Source organism: Microcaecilia unicolor, chromosome 6 (assembly GCF_901765095.1).
Source record: "Microcaecilia unicolor chromosome 6, aMicUni1.1, whole genome shotgun sequence".
Taxonomy (NCBI): Eukaryota; Metazoa; Chordata; class Amphibia; order Gymnophiona; family Siphonopidae; genus Microcaecilia; species Microcaecilia unicolor.
This window is the reverse complement of record NC_044036.1, coordinates 241,159,883-241,184,364: the sequence shown is the minus strand read 5'-3', so window position 1 is coordinate 241,184,364 and position 24,482 is coordinate 241,159,883. Positions and strand designations below refer to the sequence as shown.

At 45.3% G+C, this 24,482-nt stretch overlaps 1 protein-coding gene across 1 annotated transcript in view; it reads right to left on the bottom strand.

The window, feature by feature from the left end:
- RABL6 (RAB, member RAS oncogene family like 6) overlaps window positions 1-24,482 on the bottom strand; it is a 412,427-nt gene that overhangs the window by 76,962 nt on the left and 310,983 nt on the right. The window contains exons 11-12 of the mRNA XM_030206942.1: window positions 14,458-14,658; window positions 6,551-6,914 (exon numbers count right to left, since the gene is read on the bottom strand). Of these exons, the coding sequence (XP_030062802.1) occupies window positions 6,551-6,914; window positions 14,458-14,658 (565 nt within the window). The remainder of the gene's footprint in view (window positions 1-6,550; window positions 6,915-14,457; window positions 14,659-24,482) is intronic.

Genomic DNA, 24,482 nt, shown 5'->3' with positions numbered 1-24,482 from the left:
TGTCAGATCTTTCAGAGATGCCCTCGACAAGGTTTCAAAAGGCAGCTTCTGCAAGGCTCTTAGTACTAGATTAAGATTCCACGCAGGCACCACCGAGCGCAGAGGAGGGCGTAGGTGATTAACTCCCTTGAGAAAGCGCACCACATCTGGCTGCGAGGCCAGGGAAGCACCCTTCAGGCGTCCCCTGAAGCAAGCCAGAGCCGCTACCTGGACTTTAAGGGAGCTGAGCGACAGGCCTTTCTCCAGACCTTCTTGCAGGAACGCAAGCACTGAAGAAATTGGAGCAGTGAAGGGAGAAAGAGAGCCTGCCTCACACCACGATGCAAAGGTACGCCAAACCCTGGCGTAAGCAGTAGAAGTAGAGCACTTCCTCGCTCTCAGCATAGTGGCGATGACCTCGTCTGAGAAGCCCTTCTTCCTCAGATGCTGCCGCTCAATAGCCAGGCCGTAAGACCAAAGGGGGAGGGATCCTCCATCACCACGGGACCCTGATGCAACAGGCCCCGCTCCGCTGGCAGCCGCAGAGGGCCGTCCACTGAGAGCCTGATCAAGTCCGCATACCAGGGACATCTGGGCCAGTCCGGACCCACCAGGATTATCCGGCCCGGATGCTTTGCCACCCGGCCTAGCACCCTGCCCAACATGGGCCAGGGCAGGAACACATAGAGGAGCTCCTGTGTCGGCCACTGTTGGAGATGAGCATCTACTCCCAGAGATCGAGGGTCCCGTCCTCTGCTGAAAAAGCGCGGCACTTGGCAATTGGCCGATGACGCCATCAGATCGAGGCTCGGCTGGCCCCAGCGCTTCGTGATGTCCAAGAACGCCTGAGCAGATAGCTGCCACTCTCCGGGATCCAAGGTATGGCAACTGAGAAAGTCCGCCTTGACATTCATGACTCCCGCAATGTGGGCCGCCTACAGCTGTTCCAGGTTCGCTTCCGCCCACTGGCATAGATTCATGGCCTCCTTGGCTAGAGGGGCACTCTTGGTACCTCCCTGGCGATTGACATAGGCCACAGCCATGGCATTGTCCGACAGGACCCGTACTGGCTTCGCCGCCAGTACTGGAAGAAACTCCAAAAGCGCCAACCGAATGGCTCTGAGTTCCAGGAGGTTGATAGACCACTTTGCCTCTGCAGGAGACCAGAGCCCCTGCGCTGTCCTTCCCAAGCAGTGGGCTCCCCAGCCCGTCAAAGAGGCGTCCATCGTGATGACAACCCACTCCGGGGTCAAAAGAGGCATTCCTGCGGACAGCTTGTCTGGCCTCAGCCACCAGCTCAGCGCCTTGCGCACCGCTGGATCCAAGGGAAGGCGCACAGCGTAATCCTCCGACACTGGAGTCCATCGCTGCAGTAGAGAGTGCTGTAGAGGTCTCATATGGGCCCTGGCCCAGGGCACTACTTCCATCGTGGCCGTCATAGAGCCCAACAGCTGCACATAGTCCCAAGCCCAAAGAGGAGAGGCTACTAGGAACTGGTCCACCTGAGCCTGAAGCTTGACAATCCAATTGTCTGGCAGGAACATTCTGCCCACTTGGGTGTCGAAACGAACTCCCAGATACTCCAGGGAATGAGTCGGGCGCAGCTGGCTTTTCTCCCAGTTGATGATCAACCCCAGGGAGCTCAAAAGAGCAATCACCCAGTCTGAAGCTCTGCCGCACTCTGCATAAGAGGGGGCTCGGATCAACCAGTCGTCCAGATAAGGATGGACTTGTACTCCTTCCTTGCGTAGGAAGGCCGCGATGACCACCATTACTTTGGAGAAGGTCCACGGAGCAGTAGCCAACCCGATCGGGAGGGCTCTGAACTGGAAGTGTCGGCCCAGGACTGCAAAACGCAGAAAGCGTTGATGAGGAGGCCAGATGGGAATATGCAAGTAAGTTTCCTTGATGTCCAAGGATGCCAGGAACTTCACTGCCACTATAACAGAGCGGAGAGTCTCCATTCGGAAGTGCCGAACTTTCAAGGCCCGATTGACCCCTTTGAGGTCGAGGATAGGACGTACAGAATCTCCTTTCTTTGGTACCACAAAGTAAATGGAGAAACGTCCCTTGCCAAGCTGATCTTCTGGCACCGGAACGACCGCACCCAGGCGGACCAGATTGTCCAAAGACTGCTGCACTGCCACAGCTTTGACCGGAGACTTGCAGGGAGAGTGCACAAACCCGTCTCTTAGGGGTCGGCAGAACTCTAGCTTGTAGCCATCTCTGATGACTTGCAGCACCCAAGCGTCTGAAGTTACCCTGGTCTACTCGCCCAGAAACGAGGACAGGCGTCCCCCAATCTGCTCTGGGACATGGACCAGGGCCCTGTCATTGGGTACGAGACCCTGGGGGAGGACCGGAGGACGCACCTCCGGGACGGCGGTCTCTGCGAAAGGAATGCTGCTTGGGGGAGAAGTTCCTTTTGAAGGAAGAGGGGGCAGAGGAGCCCGACTTGCCCGGGCGATACCGACAGGCTTCCTGAAACCGTCCTTTGGAGGAACCGGGGCGGGCACCACTGGCCCGAGCCCTGACCTCCGGTAACCTCTTGCCCTTAGACGTGCCGAGATCGGTCACAATCTTGTCCAGCTCGACCCCAAAGAGCAGCTTGCCTTTAAAAGGCAACTTAGCCAGGCGAGACTTAGAGGCGTGGTCAGCAGACCAATGCTTCAGCCAAAGCCAGCGCCGTGCAGAGACTGTCTGAGCCATGTCTTTAGCCGAGGCTCTCAAGACATCATACAGCAAGTCTGCCAAATAGGCCAAGCCCGATTCCATGGCCGGCCAATCAGCCCTCAAGGAAGGATCCGAGGGGGAAGCCCGCTGCACAATCGTCGGTTAAGCCCGCTGCACAATCTTCAGGCACGCCCTGGCCACATAGGAGCCGCAAACTGAGGCCTGCAAACTTAAAGCAGCCGCCTTGAAGGACGACTTTAAAGCCGCCTCCAATCTTCTGTCTTGGGCGTCCTTTAGGGCCGTGCCACCTTCCACCGGCAACGCCGTTTTCTTAGTCACCGCAGTGATTAACAAATCCACGGTAGGCCAAAGAAAGGCCTCCCGTTCACCTTCAGGCAGAGGATAGAGGCGGGACATAGCCCTAGCCACTTTAAGGCTCGCTTCTGGGACATCCCATTGAGCCGAAATCAGGGTGTGCATGGCTTCATGCACGTGGAAGGTCCTAGGCAGGCGCTTTGTCCCCAGCATAATGGCAGAGCCAGCAGAGGCTGAGGGAGAGACGTCCTCCGGAGAGGAAATCTTCAAAATGCTCATGGCCTGCACTAACAGGTTGGGCAAATCCTCTGAGCGAAAGATCCGCGCTGCAGAGGGGTCATCCGCTCCATCCGAGCGGGAATCCGTCTCCTCCAAGGAATCCCCAAAGGACCATTGGGAGAACTCAGATACGCTACCCTCATCTACATCAGAGGAGACAGAGTCCTCTAGGGCCTGGAAATCCACCCGAGGGCGTTTGCTTCCGGAGGCCTCAACCCCTTTATCGTACAGGGGAGCAGGGGCAGCGTTTTGCATAAGAAAAGCCTGATGAACTCAGGGGAGAAACCCCCCAGACTGTGCACTTCTGCCGCCTGGGCCACGGCCCTAGATGCACCCTCAACCAGCGCTCGCAAGAGCAGGGGAGAAACATGCTGCGCATCCAAAATGGCGTCCGGAGCGAAACTCCGAGAAGGAGCCGCGTGGGAAAAACGGCGCTTAACTTTTGCCGCTTTCTTGCCGTCGCCCGAATCAAGGGCGACCATAGCATTAACATCTCCCACCTCGAGGGCGGACCAAGAAGAAGCCGTCCGAGCAGAGTTGCCGGCCAAAATGGGGGGGGGGGGGGGGGGGGGGGGGAGCAGCGGGGGATGGGCGTTTATGGCGGGAAAAACCGCCGCACCGGAGGAAGAACCGGAACACTGATCGGACTCCAAACTGACGCCCAAAAAAGGCGATTCAGGCTTTGAAACCCCCGCATCCCCGCTAGACGCGCACACGCGGTCCGGGGAGCGATTCTTCGCGCCCTAGCCCTCCAACGCCATAAGTCACGTGGAGACCGATCGGGGCACCCCCTGCCCGCTACAAAAGGTAAAAATTACCTGCTTCTTGCTTCGAGCTGTAACAAACTGGTGTCCCAGTGAGCAGCTGATATAAACGTTGAAATAAACACCCTTAAAGAACGTTCAAATTTTTTTTTTTTTTTCAACGGAGCCAGCGGGAGTGGGGAGAAAAGGAGGGACCTGGCACCACCAGGTTTGCACTTGCTCAAGAAGAGCCCTCAACCCCAGGTACTCAACAAAACCTAAGAATTAGGCTTGGAGACCTAGCCAGAGCTGCTGCTGTGTGTGACCACCACCTGCTGAGATAGAGAACATACTGAGGAGTTTCCGCCAGCACATGACCACATATAGGGAGGCAAAAGGATTGCTCTCTATCTTCACCTGCTGGTAGATGGACACAACCCACCAGTCTATGGATTGATCAGCATGATGATATGGAACATACATATAGAACAAATTAAAACCATATATAGACAAAATATAAAAAAATATAAAAACTCAAAATATTTTTAAAATTAATAAAAATATATTATAGGAATGGTAATAATAATTCTATCTATACATCACCATAGATTAAACAATCTGAGCTTCCCAAACGCTAGAGACTCCCATTTATTCTTATAGGCATCTCTAGCATTTCGCGCACGCTAAAAATAAGCATGAGCTAAATGCTTGAGACTCCCATTTATTCCTATAGGCATCTCTAGCATTTAGCGAGCTCTAAAATCGCTAACGCACCGACTTATTTCTCGCAAAAATTTATTCACAACTTTATCTTCTTTGCTAAACACCTGAATATCACTCTGAAAACAGGGATCATCCAGTTTTTATCAATGTTGTTCAAAGTACTAGGTCAAAGTACCTGATGGTACTATTTCAGCTGTGCTTGTTAACCACACCTCACAGTATCTTTTGCGTTTCTTATATGCAAAATGCAAACCATGTCCATGTATTTCTCTTAGAGTCAGATGCACAAAGGTCCATTAAGCATCTGTCTGCGTTTCCAAATCGGTAAAAATTTATCGATTTAGAAACACAGAGGGATTCACAAAGAGAATCGCATGCAAATGAGCTGCTCGTTGCCTTTGCAACCCAGCTCATTTGCATGCGATATGGGGGAAGACAGTCGGTGAGCTGACCATGCGCAGAACAGTCAATCGCTATGCGTGGCTGCTTTGAGCATTCTACAAACGGCTCTCAGATAGCAGTAGATTTACCTTTTTTTTATTGCAAACACAAAAGCGCTTTTTTTTTTTTTTGGATGGGCATACCTGTATTGGAGCTCCCTGCCTCCCGCTGCTGGGAAAAACCTCTCTGCTGCTCTCAGCTCTTCTGTGAGGAATCAGCAGAATCAGGGCTTGGTTCCACACCCAGCTGTTCCTGCTGCTTCCTTCTATTGGCTGGCTGACATCCTAGAATGCGCATCCCCCTGAAGATGGACTCTCATTGGCTGGATGCTCCAGTAATGAGTGGGCAGGATATCCCAGGCTGAAGCTGTCCAATTGGTTTCACCCCTCTCTGTGGAGGGGAACACCAGGAAGTTCAGATCCAATCAGTTCACAGCTCTAAAGTGATGTCATCAGGGAAGCCCTGCAGGGAGGAGGAGTTGGGACAGCAGCCAGCCAATAAGTCCATCTTCAGGGAGATGGGCATTCTAAGATGTCAGCCGGCTAATAGAAGGAAGCAGCAGGAACAGACGCTGTTTCTTTGATGCACCCTTGTCTTCCTTGCATTTTTGGTAAGTCACCATTACCTTTATGCTTTGCATTTCAGTAATGCCCCCCCCCCCCCCATTTCTTGCCAGTAAAAAGTCATTTGAAAAAGAAACATGCCACGACTTTCATACACGCAAAGAAGCTGTGTGTAAGCTGGTATACTTTTTTTGTGTGTGTGCTCCATCTTCCCTGCCTTGTTTCTCCCCTTCTCCTACTTGCAATAATGAAGAACCAGCAGGTCCAGACCGCCCATTAAAATTTCCACAGTAAAGGTAGGGACTGCTTTTGTGCATGGGGTCGGAAACGGTAGTGCATCACATTGAGGCATATTTTCAAAGCACTTTGGGAGGCTAAGTTCCATAGGTTTCTATGGAACTTTGGGAGGCTAAGTGCTTTGAAAATGAGCCTGATTGCATGCACATTATAATAGTAATTAACTCATTATAATAGGTTTGCATTCCATTTTCGTTAGCTGCTACCGTGATAGGAAAATGGCTCGGAGAACCCTTTTGTGCATGTCCCGGTTTACTATTTGCTCGCTAAACCGGCTAGAACTAGTTTAAAAACCATGTTGCTGGCTCGTTAAGTTTAGTGCATCTAGCCCTTAGTCTTGTTTTTAGAGCACAGGTGTGTGTATCATGTTCAAATATAAGATATCAACAATAACAATTACTGTAACATTTAAGGTAAGAAAGGAACATTAACATACAGAAGAGAAATTCTGGCTCTCCACCATGCCTTTGCATGGAACCTTCACCGCCATACAGCTTTTAAAAAGCTCTGGTAATCACTATGACACATTCTACATACCACTTTTTTAGTAGCACTGTCTGAGTCCTCGCTGTCAAAGTCCGGATCATCCATCACAAATGAGAGCATTTGCCTGGCAATTGGCCCTTCCTGGTCACTATCTGAGTCTGCCTTGCCTCTTGATTTTTCCTTCTGTTTGGAAGTGGATAGCTTGCTTGAGGCTGGGGCCTTCTGAGCCTGCCCAGCAGGTGAAGAGGCAGATAAAACAGAAGCAGGGCTTGAACCATCAAGCAAGGATGCAGAGATCTGTGAGATGCCATTCTTATCAAGCTTAGAAGGGGAATGTAAACTAGTTGGAGGCTTCTGATTTGAGGTTTTGGTGGAGATCACATCCTGCTGGGGTTTCAAAGAATTTTTGGAAGACCTATAAAGACAAACATTTTCGAAATAATTTTTCTTTTGAAGCATATTAGTTTGTTAATACACATCAGAGTGCTTTAACCACTAGTCTGCATAACTAGCTGTCAAGTCCTCATCTTCTACTTTGTGCACAATTTTGCTGAAATCAGTGAACTCTTCCACTAGCTTTACGCTTGTTTTAAAAAATGTTTAATTCATAGGTATAGAGAATACCACCTATGTGTAAATCTGGGGAATTCAGTGCATCCCTTTTGCACCAAACTACTCCATGGTGCATTAGCATGAACTTGTGCAAGGTAATGCATTTATACTGTAAGAGTTAACACTACCATCTTGAAATATCATCTACCACCATAAATTAGCAACACACTCCAATGTACTTCCTTGAATGTGCACATAGTCACAGCAAGTGGTACAGCAGCAGGACCTCAAGTAAATCATATGTTTAAAATATTGTGTAGAACAAACATTGTGAAATACAGAGGTGCTATAAAGTATCAAATTTCAATAAATGTCAGTGTTCTCCCAGGAACTCCTGAATGGGGGACATCACCTGGCTGATTTTACTGACTGTGTGCACTAATCCTCAGCCCCACTCGGCTACCCTTTCATGCCAATGACTGGGAAGAACAATAAAGATGGATATACCAAAAAACTGCAATTTCCATCTAAAGCATCATAATCACCTTGCTTAAGCCAAAATTTAATAAACCCCCAAATTTTGGTTTAATAAGAATGAGATGATTATAATGCTTTTTAATATAGCCATCTTTATTGAAATGGGAAAATTAGGTTCTTACCTTGGTAATTTTCTTTCCTTTAGTCATAGCAGATGAAGCCATTACGTATGGGTTATGTCCATCAACCAGCAGGGGAGATAGAGAGCACTCAAACTTTCACAGTGCCCTCTTGGCCAGCCAGCTCCACTGCCTCTTCAGTATTTGAAGCTTCCAAAGCAGTATGGCAAACCGCAATGGGAATCACAAGAGCTTTCCTCACAGCGAACGATGGCCCATCACAAGGGCATGAACTCATAAAGGAGGGAATGCACATCCTCCTGGAGGGAATAAACTCATCCTCCTTATTGTATAAGTGGAGGGGAACACACGCGCCTCCTGGAGGGAATCACACATCCTCCCAAAACACTGGAGGGAATTAACTCATCCTCCTATTTATAGAACTGGAGGGGAACACACGCGCCTCCTGGAGAGAATCAACACATCCTCCAAAAAAAGAACATGCTGGAGGGAATGAACACATCCTCCTAAATTTAAACTGAACATGAATCCTGAAGATTGTTTTCCAACTTTCTCCCAAGAAAGGAACTTCAGGAAATTAGAACAGAACCTGAAAAACAGATTCACAGCATACAGACAATCATACAGGGAGGGCTCATGGCTTCATCTGCTATGACTAAAGGAAAGAAAATTACCAAGGTAAGAACCTAATTTTCCCTTCCTTGTCATCAAGCAGATGAAGCCATTACGTATGGGATGTAACAAAGCAATCCCTAGATAGGGTGGGAACAAGCCACACCACGCGCTAGCACTTGTGCACCAAAACGTGCATTCCTCCTGGCAGCCACATCCAGCCTGTAATGTCGGGCAAAGGAGAGCTTAGAAGCCCATGTTGCTGCACTGCATATCTCTTGAAGAGAGAGTGCTCCAGTTTCAGCCCAAGAGGAAGAAATCGCTCTAGTAGAATGTGCCTTAAAGGCTACAGGCGGAACCCTGCCGGCCAGCAGACAAGCTGAAAAGATAGTTTCTTTGAGCCAGCGGGCAATAGTGGCTTTAGACGCTGGAGACCCTCTGCGAGAACCGGATAGCAAAACAAACAGATGATCAGAAATCCTGAAAGAGTTAGTAACTCGCAGATACTGCAGCAGAGTCCTGCGCACATCCAAAAGGTGCAGCTGCCCAAATGATTCTGGAAACTCTTCCTCTGAAAAAGAGGGCAAGAAAATAGGCTGGTTTAAGTGAAAGGCTGAAACCACCTTAGGCATAAAGGAAGGCACGGTCCGAACCGTGACTCCGGACTCTGAAAATTGCAGAAATGGGTCTCTACAGGACAGCGCCTGGAGCTCTGACACCCGTCTCGCCGAGGTATTGGCCACCAGAAAAACGGCCTTCAGTGTCAAGTCTTTCTCCGATGCTCGCCGAAGCAGCTCAAAAGGAGATGCCTGCAGGGTTTTCAAAACTAGCCCCAAGTTCCAAGCTGGACAGGGTGCTCGCACTGGAGGTCGGAGCCGAAGCACCCCTCTAAGAAACCGTGCCACATCTGGGTGAGCAGCCAAAGACACGCCTTCCACCTTACCACGAAGGGAGGCCAACGCTGCCACCTGCACCCGCAGGGAATTATAGGCCAAGCCTTTTTGTACACCTTCCTGCAAAAAGTCCAGAATCGGCGAGACAGGAGCCCGCATTGGAACAATGGCTCTGGAAGCACACCAAGATTCAAACAGGCACCAAATCCTGGCATAAGCCACGGAAGTGGACCGCTTGCGGGCTTGCAGGAGAGTGGAAATAACTTTATTGGAATAACCTTTATCCCTCAATTGCGCCCTCTCAATAGCCATGCCGTAAGACCAAAGCGGCCAGCGTCCTCCATGGCTACCGGTCCCTGAGTCAACAGGTTCGGTACCAGAGGTAACGGCAGAGGAGCCTCCAGGAGCATCTGTCGGAGGTCTGCATACCAAGGTCTCCTTGGCCAATCCGGAGCGATGAGGACCACTTCTCCTGGGTGCAGTCGAATCCGCAAGAGCAGGGGCCCTATCAAGGGCCATGGGGGAAACACATAAAGTAGACCCGGAGGCCACGGTTGAGCCAAGGCATCCAACCCCGCCGAGCGAGGATCTCTCCGTCTGCTGAAGAAGCATGGGACTTTGGTATTGGTACTTGTCGCCATTAGATCCATCACAGGCTTGCCCCATTTGGCACAGATCTGCAGGAATACTTTGTCTGCCAGATTCCATTCTGCTGGATCGATCTGATGCCTGCTCAGGTAATCGGCCTGCACATTGCTCTGACCTGCAATATGAGCTGCCGACAGACACTGAAGATGCAGCTCGGCCCAGTGGCAAATCAGTTCGGCCTGCGCGGCTAGTGCTCTGCACCTTGTTCCGCCTTGTCGATTTATATAGGCCACCGTTGTCGTGTTGTCCGACATCACTCTGACAGCCAATCCTTCCAGGGTCACTTGAAAGGCCAGAAGTGCCTGAAACACCGCTTTCAACTCTAGGCGGTTGATGGACCACTCCGACTCCTCGGGTGTCCATAGACCCTGGGCATGCTTCCCCTTGCAGTGTGCGCCCCAGCCCTTCAGGCTGGCATCTGTTACTAGGCACCAAACGGGGAGCGTCAGCGGCATTCCTCGCCGCAGCATGTTGTCCGAGAGCCACCACTCCATGCTGAGACGGGCCGCAGGGAGCCAAGTAAGTCTGCATTGGTAATCCTGAGAAATAGGAGACCATCTCCGGAGTAGGGAATACTGTAGAGGTCTCAGGTGCGCTCTCGCCCAGGGTACCACTTCCATCGTGGCTGTCATTGATCCCAGCAGCTGGACAATGTCCCAAGCTCGCGGGCGGGGCATCCTCAGGAGCAGACGGACCTGATTCTGAAGCTTGCACCGCCTTAGCTCGGGTAGGAACACATAGCCCGAGACTGTGTCGAACCTGGCCCCCAAAAACTCTAGAGATTGTGAAGGGGACAGGTGACTTTTGGCCATATTGACGACCCAGCCTAGAGATTGCAGTACTGAGACCACTCTGGCTGTAGCTTGTAAGCTCTCTGTTGCAGAGTCTGCTCTGATGAGCCAGTCGTCTATGTACGGGTGAACCCCGATACCTTCTCGCCTGAGAAAAGCAGCTACTACCACCATTACCTTCGAAAAGGTTCGGGGAGCTGTGGCGAGGCCAAAAGGCAAGGCCCTGAACTGGAAATGTTTTCCCAACACCGCAAACCTCAGAAACTTCTGGTGCGGGGGCCAAATCGGTATGTGCAAGTAAGCTTCTTTCAGGTCTAGAGATGTGAGAAACTCTCCTGGCTGAACCGCAGCAATGACGGAGCGCAGGGATTCCATGTGGAAATGCCGCACTCTCAGGGACTTGTTCACTTCTTTTAAGTCCAGAATATGGCGAAAGGACCCACCTTTTCGCGGCACCACAAAGTAGATGGAGTATCGGCCGCAGCCTTGCTCGGCGGGAGGCACCGGGGTCACTGCCCCTAACTGAATCAGACCTTGTAAAGTCTCCTCCACCTCCGCCCGTTTGACAGCAGAACCGCATCGGGACTCCACAAACACGTCTCTTACTGGGGCGTTGAATTCTATTCTGTATCCATCTCTGATCAGGTCCAGAACCCACTGATCTGAGGAAATCTTGGCCCACTCCTCGACAAAGAGGGAAAGCCGTCCTCCGATGACAGGCATCGAGGAGAGGGCCGGCGCACCATCATTGAGAGGGTCGCCCCTGAACTCCTGGTCTTGAGCCACCGGCTGCGGAATGCTTGTCCGAGCGAAAGGAGTTCCTCTGCTGACCACGGGCACGTGAAGTGAACCCAGCAGAACGCCCCGGGCGGTAACTTCTAGCTTCACGGAAGCGAGGTCTGTACGAGGAGTGGACCGCCTGGCCCTTAGAGGCCTCTGCCTATCTTCGGGCAAGCGCTGGGGTTTTGGATCACCCAGGCCTTTCACAATTTTCTCTAACTCCTCACCAAACAGGAGAAGTCCTTGAAAAGGCAACTTCACCAACCTTTGCTTAGAGGCCATGTCCGCTGCCCAATGTCGTAGCCACAGACGACGGCGAGCCGCCACTGCTACTGCCATTTGTTTAGCCGAAGCTCTGACAAGGTCATAAAGGGCATCAGCCAGAAAGGACAAGGCCACCTCCATCCGCGGAGCCACATCCAAGAAGGGCTCCGCTCCATCTCCGGGCTGAGCCACTGCCTGTTGCAGCCAAGCTAGGCAGGCTCTCACAGCATAACAGCTGCATGCAGACGCCCGAACAGTGAGACCTGCAATTTCAAAGGACCGTTTCAACGCTGTTTCCAGCCTACGGTCTTGAACGTCCTTCAGGGCAACACCTCCTTCAACAGGGAGGGTAGTTCTCTTTGTCACTGTAGTGACTAGGGCATCCACTGTAGACATTTGAAAACGAGCCATATGTCCCTCACGCAGAGGGTATAACTGCCCCATAGCCCTGGAAACTCTCAAAGGTCCCTCGGGGTCAGCCCACTGAGCCGAAACAAGCTCTAGGATGGAGTCATGCAAAGGGAAGGCCCGAGCAGCTTTCTTGGTACTAGCCATCCTGGGATTACCCGAGGAGGCCATGCCACTGTCAGGATCTTCAATCGAAAGGGCCTGCAGGGTATCTGAAATAAGCGCTGGCAGCTCATCACGGTGGAAAATCCTCATCGCGGAGGGATCATCCAGATCCTGTGGTAAATCCACACCTGACTCTGGTTCCTCAGACCAAGAACGTCTGTCAGAGCTCTCCGAATCCTCACCGACCACGGGGGGGAAAAAGGTGCACCACAATCTGAAGGGGAATTAACCCTTCTGCGCTTATCTTTAGGCCAAGCATCCGGGAAAAAAGCCTCACTGGGCAGTCCCAGGCCAGAATCCATCGGGGGGGGGGGGGGGGGGGGCAATCAGAGGAGCCTCAGGCGACCCTTGAGGAAGGGCTCTTTTCATCATGTATGCTTTATGCAGCAAAAGCACAAAATCCGGGGAGAAAATCTCACCCTGGGCACCCAAATCCTGTCCGGTGCTAGCCACTCCTGAAATAACCTCATCTCGAGGTGCCCCACCCGGCTCAGGTCTCTCCGTGTCCACGGAGGCCACGCCATGCGGTGTAAGCAAAATGGCGCCCGCTGCCAGCTCAGAGCGGGAAGAAACATCGCTCGCCATGCTCGAGCCGGCTCCTACGCCAATACAGCACGATTTACAGAGCCCTGCTGCTGATTTGCGCTTGCCACAAGTGGAACAGCGCTTTACATTGTCTGCAGCCATCGCCGAAAAACGGCGGTAAAATCCAAAATGGCGGTTCGCGCCAAAATCGCCCCGATCGCGGGCCCACCCCGGAGAAGTTGGAAAACACTCTTACCTCAAAGGATCTAGTGTACAACTACGATCCTGCTGAAAATCAGGTCAAAAACCTCTGTTCCAGCGTCTCTGCGTTTAAAAAACGCGACGCGACTTTTTTTTATTTTTTTTTTAAGCTGTGAGGAAAGCAGAGGTATGAAGACTCCGGAGGCTCAGATGAGTGGGAAAGGCAGGGAAAGGGCGAACCTATATGTCTGCATCCACTGTTGGTGGGTAAGGACAGGGAAAGCAAGGCAATATGTTCACATCCACGGAGGTATGGGTAAGGCAGGGAAAGGGCTAACCTATGTGCCTTTAAAGTGAAGCTGCTATAGCCTCCAACACCCCGGTTAACAACTGGCAAGCCAGGAACCACCTCCCGGCAGATTTTTATGGAGCTCGAACAAGCTGCAGCCACCCTGCTAAGGGAGATAGAGAATACTGAAGAGGCAGTGGAGCTGGCTGGCCAAGAGGGCACTGTGAAAGTTTGAGTGCTCGCTATCTCCCCTGCTGGTTGATGGACATAACCCATACGTAATGGCTTCATCTGCTTGATGACAAGGAAGTTATGCTTTATACCTCTCTTTTTCACATTATTATTTGTTATAAAGTATTTTTTAACATATAATTCACTGCAATTTTTGTATTGAATGTTTGTTTTGCAGTGACTTTTCTTGTCACAGTAACAGGACTGTCATGTAGTGTGTCCTGAATGAAGGAACTACATTCTCCTAGAAATGAATCATTTTAGTCCAAATTATTATAAGCAGAGATACATCCAAAGCTAACCCTTTGCTATGCAGGGCAAGCATATGAAAAAATAATGTAACACAGTGTACTGCAAAGCATGAACCGAGGGCTCTAACTCTCCCTCTACCTCCCAAGTTTAAGAGATAAATGTTAATGTAGTTTGTTACTTTAATATCATTAGCCAGATAAATACAAGCTCAGCTCAGAGGCAACCAGATATGAAAGTGTTTTTGTTTTTTTTTAAATTAATTTTGCTCAAGCCTTTGCACTGTTAAGTTGAAGACAACACTCAACTACAATAAGAAAAAAGGTGAACCAGTGGCCTTACAAATTACAACCAAGTCAAATCCTTGTTTGTTACTCAAAAAAAGCTGAGCCAGACTATTTAGACTATTCATTATGTGTGCAAGTTTCATCCCCTGTCTTGTGTGTGGTGCTGTTTGACTAGCAGCGGGCTTAGAACAAAGGAAACCAGTGTTTAAATCCTGCTTTTACTGCATGATCTAGAAGGGTATATATAAACATCCTGACACAATCCCCCCCTCTCCATCACTTAAACTCAGTATAATTAATTTTCTCTCCTTTTTCTATTATTTTCCTGTAGGGTGTGCACCAAAACTATGACATCTACTCTCTTGGGGGGTGCAGTTTATATGGAACATGTTATACAAAACTCCTCTTAGAAAGTAGCATGTCCAGTGCATTTCCATCCAACATACCATTTTTGTTGTTGCTCCGAATCAATACTTTCATCTGCTATGATAATCTTAGAGTCCTCTTCTTCCTCACTGGACAGTATAATGTCTTTGCTTGGAACGTGTACAGTTAGCAATGAAGATGGATCCGCTACCTTGTCATCCAGGTCTAGGTCATCCTGAAAACCAGCGACCATAAGGTTTCCTACCAATGTCTCCCCTTCACTGGATAACAAAATAAAGAAAGGCCACTCATCCAGCAGAAACAAAGACATCTCACTTGTTTCTCCATTTACTGGAACACTCCTGTGATAATACAAGTTTGTCTTAATGTGCATAAAAATGATTCAATATCTACATGATGATCAAATTGGAGCTTAGTTGAATCTTTCGTGTATGTGTTTGACTGAGGGTCAATGTATCAAGTTAGCTGAGTATGCATCTACTGGCACATTAAACAGTAGCTCTGTTAGGAAGCAGTGGAATGTAAGTTGATGCAAAAGAACAAGGGCAAGAAAGCAGGGCCAGGCCATTCTGCTACAAGATCTTCAGCAGTCATTACACTGTGCTCACCATACACTGTGTACTCAGGAACCAGCAGCCATAACTGGTAGGTGTTTCTTTGCACAGGCTTTGATGTATTATAACATATTTGCATTCATTTTTATACAGGTTCTCAATACCTGCATGCCCAGCACCGCTTCTCTTCATATCTAGCTACCTAACAGCAGTACAATAAAGCTACCATTGTAAAGTCAGTGCTACTCGAAACATTAAATTATAGAATTATGACATGCTTTACTACTGAGGCACTCTAAAGTGAATTACAACATTGAAAAAAGTATATATCACTAAAAATCTAATTGTATATTGCATTAAAAGAACACTATCATGACTAATCCATTACCATCAAGGCTTTGTATAGTGAAAACAGACTGGATGAACCATACAGAACTTCATCTGCCATCATTTAATATGTTACTATGAAGATTTAAAAGACCTACAAAACTGCCTTACTGCACCAAGCTCTGGAATTAGAGGCTAAGTTACTATTTCTTTCCTGTGATTAAGTATATTGCTTTTAGCAGCACAGATAACTTTTTCAAATAAGGACAATTGTTAGCATGACATCGTGAAAACCTCAGTCATGATTGACACACGCAATGGAAGCTATTCTTGCGCTCTGCATTTGAAGAACTACTTCCCTCTTTAAATCAATGCACAAAAAGATCTAAAAATCTACATAACTCTTTGTAAACTGACCACAAATAAGCCAAAATCCACTGTCACTGCAGAGTAACAATATTGAATTTCCATTCTCTGATCACTGCTAAAAATCATGGAACTGAAATCAAATAGGGACATGCGCCAGACATTTAATATAGTAAAAATCTGCTGGGCTGAGTATGCATACAATGTTCCAGCACTGCTTACTAGGGGTGTGCATGTCCAAAATATTTTTTTGGTTTATTTTTGGATTTTTTTCCAAAATTTTCCCTGATTTTCTGGCATTTAGTGGATTCATTTCACACATTTGTTTTAATAAAAAGCAAAATCAATTATCTTTACAACTTCTTTATGCTTACAAATTGCATGTATGTGCATAGACTGATAATTATACATGCATAAACCTGTTTACATGCATTTTTTTAGGTGCCAAAACAAACAATGCACACAAATTGATATATATTGCTACTATTTATAGCCATGCAGAATGGGGAAGGACTGAAGTTGATATAACCATGTGCCACGGTGGATTAAAAGGGAGACCACATGACCTACTCATTTCTCCAATACAGTGATGTGAGAACGTTCTCTCTCTCTTTCTCTCCTGATTTCTGCTATTATTGCATAATATGTCACACTGAATGGCTTCTAATCTTTGGAACAAAATGTAATACTAGAAATAAGAAACCTGAGTAAACACAAAACAGTTTTAAAATGTTTTAAGTATTTAAAGAACAAATTTATCCAACACTCATATTGTCCCCTAAATTTAACTGGTTGCCCGACCTTTAAAAGCAATATTTTTTGAGCTGTTACTTTAGGAATGTGTCCATAGTACTCACTATAAATCAAATTGTATGTGATTATATTCATTTAGATTATAGACGTATCGTTTTGGAGCATAATCATAACATATTCTACAATACACTAAACTGTTACTTTGAGAGCAAAGACATTCATGATGCTGTAATGAAATGTGTGCATCTACTCATGAATCAATTATTCCTATTGACAAATTTCATTTATAGCTTTGGCCAGTATATTCATATACCTGTTATTTTAGTGTGTTTATAGACTCAAGAAGCAATAAGCCTTAATGATAAGTTTTATGTTTGATCTTAACTATTTTTAACGCACAATTAAAGCATTTGAAAAGAACTAGTATTATAATTTATTTATTTGCTGCATTTGTATACCACATTTTCCCACCTATTTGCAGACTCAATGTGGCTTACAATGGTCCTTCATGGCATTTGCCACTCCAGAGTAGAAAGGTACAGTTGATATTAAATAGAGAACAGGATGACATAATAGATTATGTGAATAACATAGTGGATCGTCATTACAGAGTAAAAGAGACAACTGATATTACCTAAAGAATATTGATGGCCTGATAGATTAAACAGATAGATTAACAGAACGTCATTTCAGAGTATAGATGCAATTTGTATACTACAGAGAATATAGATGATCTACAAGAACTAAGCAATAAGCATAGGGAGAAAACATTTTGGATATCAAGTAATAGGTGATGTGTTACAGTTCCTGTTATGGGTCGTTGTGGTATGCCTTGTTGAAAAGATAGGTCTTCAGTGATTTGCGAAAGTTGTTTAGGTTGTAAATTGTTTTCAAGTCCATTGGCAATGCATTCCACAGCTGCGTGCTCATATAGGAGAAGCTAGATGCATGTGTTAGTTTGTATTTTAGTCCTCTACAACTGGGGAAGTGAAGATTTAGGAATGTGTATGCTGATCTTTTAGCATTTCTGGATGGTAAGTCAATAAAGGTCTGTCATAGAGGCTGGAGCATCTCTGTGGATGATTTTGTGCACCAGAGTACAGACCTTAAATGTAATACGTTCTTTAAGTAGAAGCCAGTGTAGCTTTTCTCTTAGGGGTTTGGCACTTTCATATTTTGTTTTACAGAATATGAGTCTGGCAGCTGTGTTTTGGGCTGTTTGTAGTTTCTTGATGAGTTGCCCTTTACAGCCAACATATAGTGCATTGCAGTAGTCTAGATGACTTAGCACCATTGACTGTACCAGGTTACAAAAGATGTTTCTTGGGAAGAAAGGTTTTACTCTTTTTAGTTTCCACAAAGAGTGGAACATCTTCCTTGTTGTGTTTTTCACATGGTTTTCAAGTGTGAGAATCTGGTCAAAGCTAACTCCAAAAATTTTCAGGGTGTCTGACACGGGAAGTGAGAAATTTGTTGTGGTTATAGTGGTGAATTTACTTGTGTTGTATTGAGATGTGAGTATGAGACATTGTGTTTTTTCTGCATAAAGTTTTAATTGAAATGCATCCGCCCATGAATACATGATTTGGAACCTGTGGTTGATGACATTAGTGATTTCATTTAGGCCATGTTTGAATGGAATGTAAATAGTGACGTCATCTGCGTATATGTAAGGGTTAAGGCCTTGATTGGATAGCGATTTAGCCAGGGGTGTAATCATTAGGTTAAAGAGTGTCGGTCAGAGTGGTGATCCTTGGGGCACACCACATTCAGGTGTCCATGAAGTTGACATACTCAAATTAGATTTCACCTGGTATGCTCTTGTGGTTAAAAATCCTCTGAACCAGTTAAGCACGTTACCTCCAACTCCAAAGTATTCTAGGATGCTTAATAATATTTTATGGCTAACCATGTTGAATGCACTGGACATGTCAAATTGTAGTAGAAGTATGTTGTTTCATGTTGCAATTGTTTGTTTAAATTTGGTGAGAAGAATAGTTAGAACTGTTTCGGTGCTGTGATTAGCCCGAAATCCTGATTGTGATTAGCCCGAAATCCTGACTGTGATTCATGAAGAATTGAGAATTTATTTAGGTAATTGGTGAGTTACTTGGTCACCATACTTTCCATTAATTTGGTTATCAGAGGGATAGATACTACTGGGCGGTACTTGGTTAAGTCACTTGTATATTTCTTTGGGTCCTTAGGTATAGGTGTGAGTAGAATGTTTCCTTTATCTTTTGGGAAGAGTCCATTTTGTAGCATGCTTCGTGAGGTCTTGTGTAAATTGTTGAAGTGCAAGTTTTATAACATTATTAGGGCATATGTCTAGTTTGCATTGGGATTTGGTGAGCCTTTTGATCGACTGAGAAATGGTATTGTCCAGGAGTATGTCGAAATTAGTCCAGATTTGATCAGCTGCATGTTCACTGGGTATTGGGTCTAAACAGTTGAGGAATTTTAAGTACTTGTTAGTAGTATCTGGTACGTGAGTCGTAACTTCACTATTTTCTCTTTAAAATATTTCACGAGATTATTTGCTAATGGGATGTCTATGCTGTTTGAAGTAACCGGAGTGGTATCTAATAATTTACTCACAAGCTGGAAACGTTTATGTGTATCCTTGTAGTCTGGTCCAATATTAGTTTTGTAATATGATCTTTTGGTTTGTCTGATGGTGTATTTGTATTTTCTTTGTAGTTGTTTCCAAGCATTGAGTGTGGAGTCATCTTTTTTTTTTTTTTTGTTCCATGTTCGTTCTAACCTTCTAACTTGTGTTTTTAGTTTCTACAATTCTTCATTAAAACCAAGGTATTGAGTTCTTCCTGCGTGAGGTTCTAGTTTGCAAAGGTGTTATATTGTCTAATATGTTTAAGCACCTATTGTCCCATTCTAGAAGAAATTGGTTTGAGTCTGTTTGTGCTGTCCATTCGTTATTATAGAATTGTTGCCAGAATGTACACGGATCAATGAATTTTTAGCTAAAGTTCTTACCGAGGTTTCGGTGTAAATAGTGTGAAATATATATATATATCCAATGCCTATCGCAAAACAAAAAACAAAACAAATATCAACCATAAAAAAGTGGTTAAATAACATTTTTTTTAGCAATGTCATTCATAGAGGGGCATAATCTAACGCGAACGCCTATCTCCATGGGCGTCTATGTCCGAAAATAAGTACGTGAAGAGGAGGGACAGACCGTATTTTCAAAAAAAATGGACATCTTTGTTTTGTTTCAAAAATACGGTTTGTACGGACCAAATGCCATGGATTTGTTCGTTTCTGAGCTGGGCGTTTTTTTTTTTAGCGATAATGGAAACTAAAACCGGCCAGCTCAAAAACGTCCTAATCCGAGCCATTTGGTCGTGGGAGGGGCCAGGATTCATAGTACACTGGCCCCCCTGACATGCCAGGACACCAACTGGGCACCCTAGAGGTTAGTGCGGTGGACTTCAGAAACAGCTCCCACATGCATAGCTCCCTTACCACAGGTGCTGAGCCCCCAACCCCCTCCCCCAAAATCCACTACCCACAAATGTACAACACTACCATAGCTCTTAGGGGTGAAGGGGGCACCTACATGTGGGTACAGTGGGTTTTGGAGGCCTCCCATTTACCAGCACAAGTGTTACAGGTAGGGGGGATGGGCCTGGGTCCACCTGCCTGAAGTGCACTGCGGTACCCACTAAAAGTGCTCCAGGCTGCTGTAGAACCTTGGCACACCAGTTGACACCTTAAGACTAATGTCTCAGAAAACGTCCTTTATTGGAATAAGCATGTTTACTCACAGTTAACTGCAAATCAGAGGTTGTGCCCCACTGGCAAACAGTCTCCCTGGTACTGAGATTAGCAGTAGGTCAGAGCTGGCAGAATGCTGTACAATGCCCACTTTCAGTAACATGGGTAACACATGAAAGGGAGCTAAAACTGGCTTACAAAAATGGCCACTACTCATGGACTACCGGAAACAAAACAGGGCACACTCTGACCCAGTAAGCAGAGGGAAAAGCACCATGGGAGTAGAGCCTACCAACTACCAACATCGTGAGCATTTAACACAAGCTAGTGGAATCTCGGAGCCCAATACCCTACACCCACCACAATGCATTGCTGATGTGACTCTGCAGTGCGCATAACAGAAAAGGTGTCACACTCACCCGAGAGCCATATCAGAACCAGGGAAAGGCTGTCACGAGGATAGAACACATTCTGCTGTCATGGAGGTGGGTACGGCATTTGAGGCTGGCATACAGGCTGGAAAAAAAAAGTTTGTAAAGTGGGGTTTTTTTTTTGGGTGGGAGGGGGTTAATGACCACTGGGGGAGTCAGGGGAGGTGATCCCCGATTCCCTCCAGTGGTCATCTGGTCAGTTGGGGCACTTTTTTGGGACTTGGACCTGAAAAAAAAGGGTCCAAATAAAGCGGACCAAATTCTCGTCCAAAATGCCCTTCTTGTTTTATCAGCTAAAGACGCCCATCTCTCCTCGGGCGATAACCACGCCCCAGTCCCGCCTCCGACACGCCCCCGTCCACTTTGTTCGTTCCTGTGACGGAGTGCAGTTGAAGACGACCAAAATTGGCTTTCGATTATACCGATTTGTTCGCCCACGGAAGAAAGACGTCCATCTCCCGATTTGGGTCAAAATATGGGCGTCTTTCTCTTTCGAAAATAAGCTGAATAGTAACTGTATTGAGCTTTTAATTCAAAGGGTGATTAATTCCACTAGACTGTGTGCATTAAAAAAACAAGCCGATATATATAGAGAGAGTTATGTAGACAAGTTTACAGAAGATGTATTAGCTGCTATAGTTAAAACGCTAAGGTTTAAGAGCATAATACAGGAACATCATTTGCCAACTTGTAGTTTGAAGCATAGATACGATATGGATGGATTTTGTGCTTACCTCCGAAAAGGTGCTGGAAAAAAGGACAGCCGCGATATAGAACAACTCCTGTGTTAGCCTCGTCTTTTGCAAAAGCAAATTCTAAAATCGGCAATGCAGCCTGATGCGGAGCTTAAATAATGAAAAAAAGGCACCAAAAACAAAAGCGGGCATGACGTTGAAACTGATGTACTGACGCAGTGACGTATGAACGCAGCATAAAGAACTGAGAAACTTTATATGTCTGATCAGTACACACAGTATGAATTATTGATAAATTTTGTGTTTTGTTTGTTAATATTGATTACTCAAATATTTTATTCATGAGTCTAGTCTTTTTAAGAAATTAAGAATTGTGTAAAAATACAAGATGAAAAAACTATAGATAGACAGCGTTACTGCTTCTAGAGTGTTTGTTTAGTCAGTGAATGTAAACAACACATATTAGATGTTGGGTGGTTCTCTCTGATAAAAATATTTTTTTTATAAATATATTTATTAATGAGAGTGCAATATGATAACATATATATGAGCATCCAGTTGGCTTCGATAGCACTACAAGAAAAGTTCTTCTGTTTTCAAGGGACATTTTACAAACAAATCAGAGGTACAGCTATGGGATCAAGTATGGCCCCTGACCTTGCAATACTCTATGTAGCTTTCTTTGAGTATCAACATCTAGAAGACCATCCATTCAAGGAAGAACTGAATTTATGGAAGAGATACATCGATGACGTTCTAGCACTCTGAAAAGGAAGCATCACTAGGTTAAATGAATTTCACTCATGGCTAAACAGTCTCAATCAAATTTTTCATCAGACATACAAAAAATAATGAGAAAACATTGGCATATTTTAGAAAATCATGACTGCTTCAAAGACAAACAACTCATGGTTGTTCACACCAGAAAAAGGAACATCAAAGAAATTATCGCGCCTTCAGCATTAGCACCTATCAAGCCACCTCCTCAATTTCCAACTGGACACAAACCCTGCGGATCTTGCTCGGTTTGTGCATCATCTATGTCCATTACTACCTTTATACATCCTCGTACTATGAAATCTTATCTGTTAAACCACTCTTCAAATTGCAATATAGAAGGTGTGGTGTATCTCATCATATGCCCTTGCAAATTAATTTACATAGGAAAAACCATTCGCAAAATAAAAAACAGGATGCTTGAACACAGGAGTAGTATTAGACGAGGGGATGTTTCGGCCCCACTTGTAAAACATTGCATTGAACAGTCACATAACTTTGGAGATTTAAGATTCTGTGTTTAAATTTTTTTCAAAGCATTGTAGAGGTGGAAATTTAGATCAGATTTTACTACAACACGAACAGAGGGCTATTTTTGAGCTCAATACCATCTACCCATCAGGATTAAATGCGGAACTGGATTTATCTGTTTTTCCTTAAATTATTCTTCTTGGTGATTTTTTGGCATCTTTTTGATTTTCATTAAGGAGTAATCAGTTTTTATTTTTTTTATTATTTCCATATTATTGAGACCTACTAGTTTTTATTAGGGAGCACTTTGTTTATTTTAATATGTCACTTAAATCAATGAATCAAACAAAGAGTTTCAAAGTACAATAGGTATTTAATGTTTTTGCTCATATGTTATCATATTGCACTGTCATTAATATATATATAAAAAATTTATTTTTATCAGAGAGAACCACCCAACATCTAATATGTGTTGTTTACATTCACTGACTAAACAAACACTCTAGAAGCAGTAATGCTATCATTAAGGAGCAATCAGTTATTTTTGAATTATTATTTATTAAGCTTTTTAACAAACATAATTACACATTTATGAGTGATAATACACAATTAGAAATTAAACCAAACAGTAATAGGTTCTTAATATTAAGTTTCGAACATTTTATCGACCACAAAAATTAAGAAATTGATCCAAGATGTAAGATTATTCATATAATCTAAAAAGAAATAATTAGGTAATACAAATTATATTAATGAAGCACCCATCCCGGGTGTTTTCTCCAATTCTGGTAAACAGTGTACATATAGGACTATACCACTACATTTACTTCTTCGCTACTTAGTAAAAATTCCTCCATTTGCTTGGGGTCAAAGAATTGAAACTGTTTAGCTTGAAATACAATTCTGCAAACACAATGAAATTTCAACAGGAAGGTAGTTCCTATTGCCAAAGTTCTTGTGCGCAAAGCCAAAAATGCTTTGCGCCGCTTTTGGGTCTCTCTTGTTAAGTCCAGATAAATTCTTATTTTAGACCCCAAAAAATTTGAATCCAGATGTCTTAAAGAAAGTCTCAGTACTGCATCCCTATCAATTTCCAGAGCAAAGGAGACTAATAAAGTAGCTCTCTTCGTTATAACCTCTAAAGATGACTCCAAAAAGGTAGTCAAATTCATCTCTCCACGTTCTTGAGGAAATTTTTCTGATACCTTATTTGGATCAGTTGGTAAATAAAATGCACGAGTAATAGGTGGTAGAGAATTATCCGACATACCCAATATTTCTACAAGATATTTTTTAATCATTTGTATTGGGGGAATTAAAGGTGAACTAGGAAGATTTATTAGCCTTAAATTAAGTCTTTTAGACTGATTCTCTAGATATTCCAGCCGTCTGAGAATAAAGTTCTTATCTTTAATTAACGTTTGGCCCACAAGTTCCATTTTTAAAGTTCGTTCAGTAAGACATTTTACTTCCGCAGCTTGAGAATCAGTCTTTTTCAACTGGGATAGTGCAGCTTCTGATAAAGTCTTAATAGTTGCCGCATTCTTGACTACCAAAGTTTGTAGGGAAGTATGTGCTGTAAAGGTTATGTCCCATAGTGAGTCTAAGGTCACTACGGCTGGCTTTTGCATTTTCCCTACCATTAACTCAGGAAGCGGTGCATTTACAGCTTTCTCCAGGTTACACACTGTCTGTGAAATCAGTACAGGAGAAGATGTTGCCTCTGGAACTTCCAAGCTGGCAGCACTTTGATCTTCACACATCTCCAGCAGGCTCCCCCTCCCTGCTCACTCTGATGTCTGTTCCGGATTAGAGCAACAGGGCTCTGTTGAAGGACTCCACTTCCTGGTTGCGGGGGTGCCGCACGTACGATGGGGCTGAGGGAAGCCCCGTCTACACTGTCAGCTAGCGCCGAAGTGCCAGCCTCCTCAGACGGAGTAGAAACTTTCCCGGGACCCAGCGCGACTCC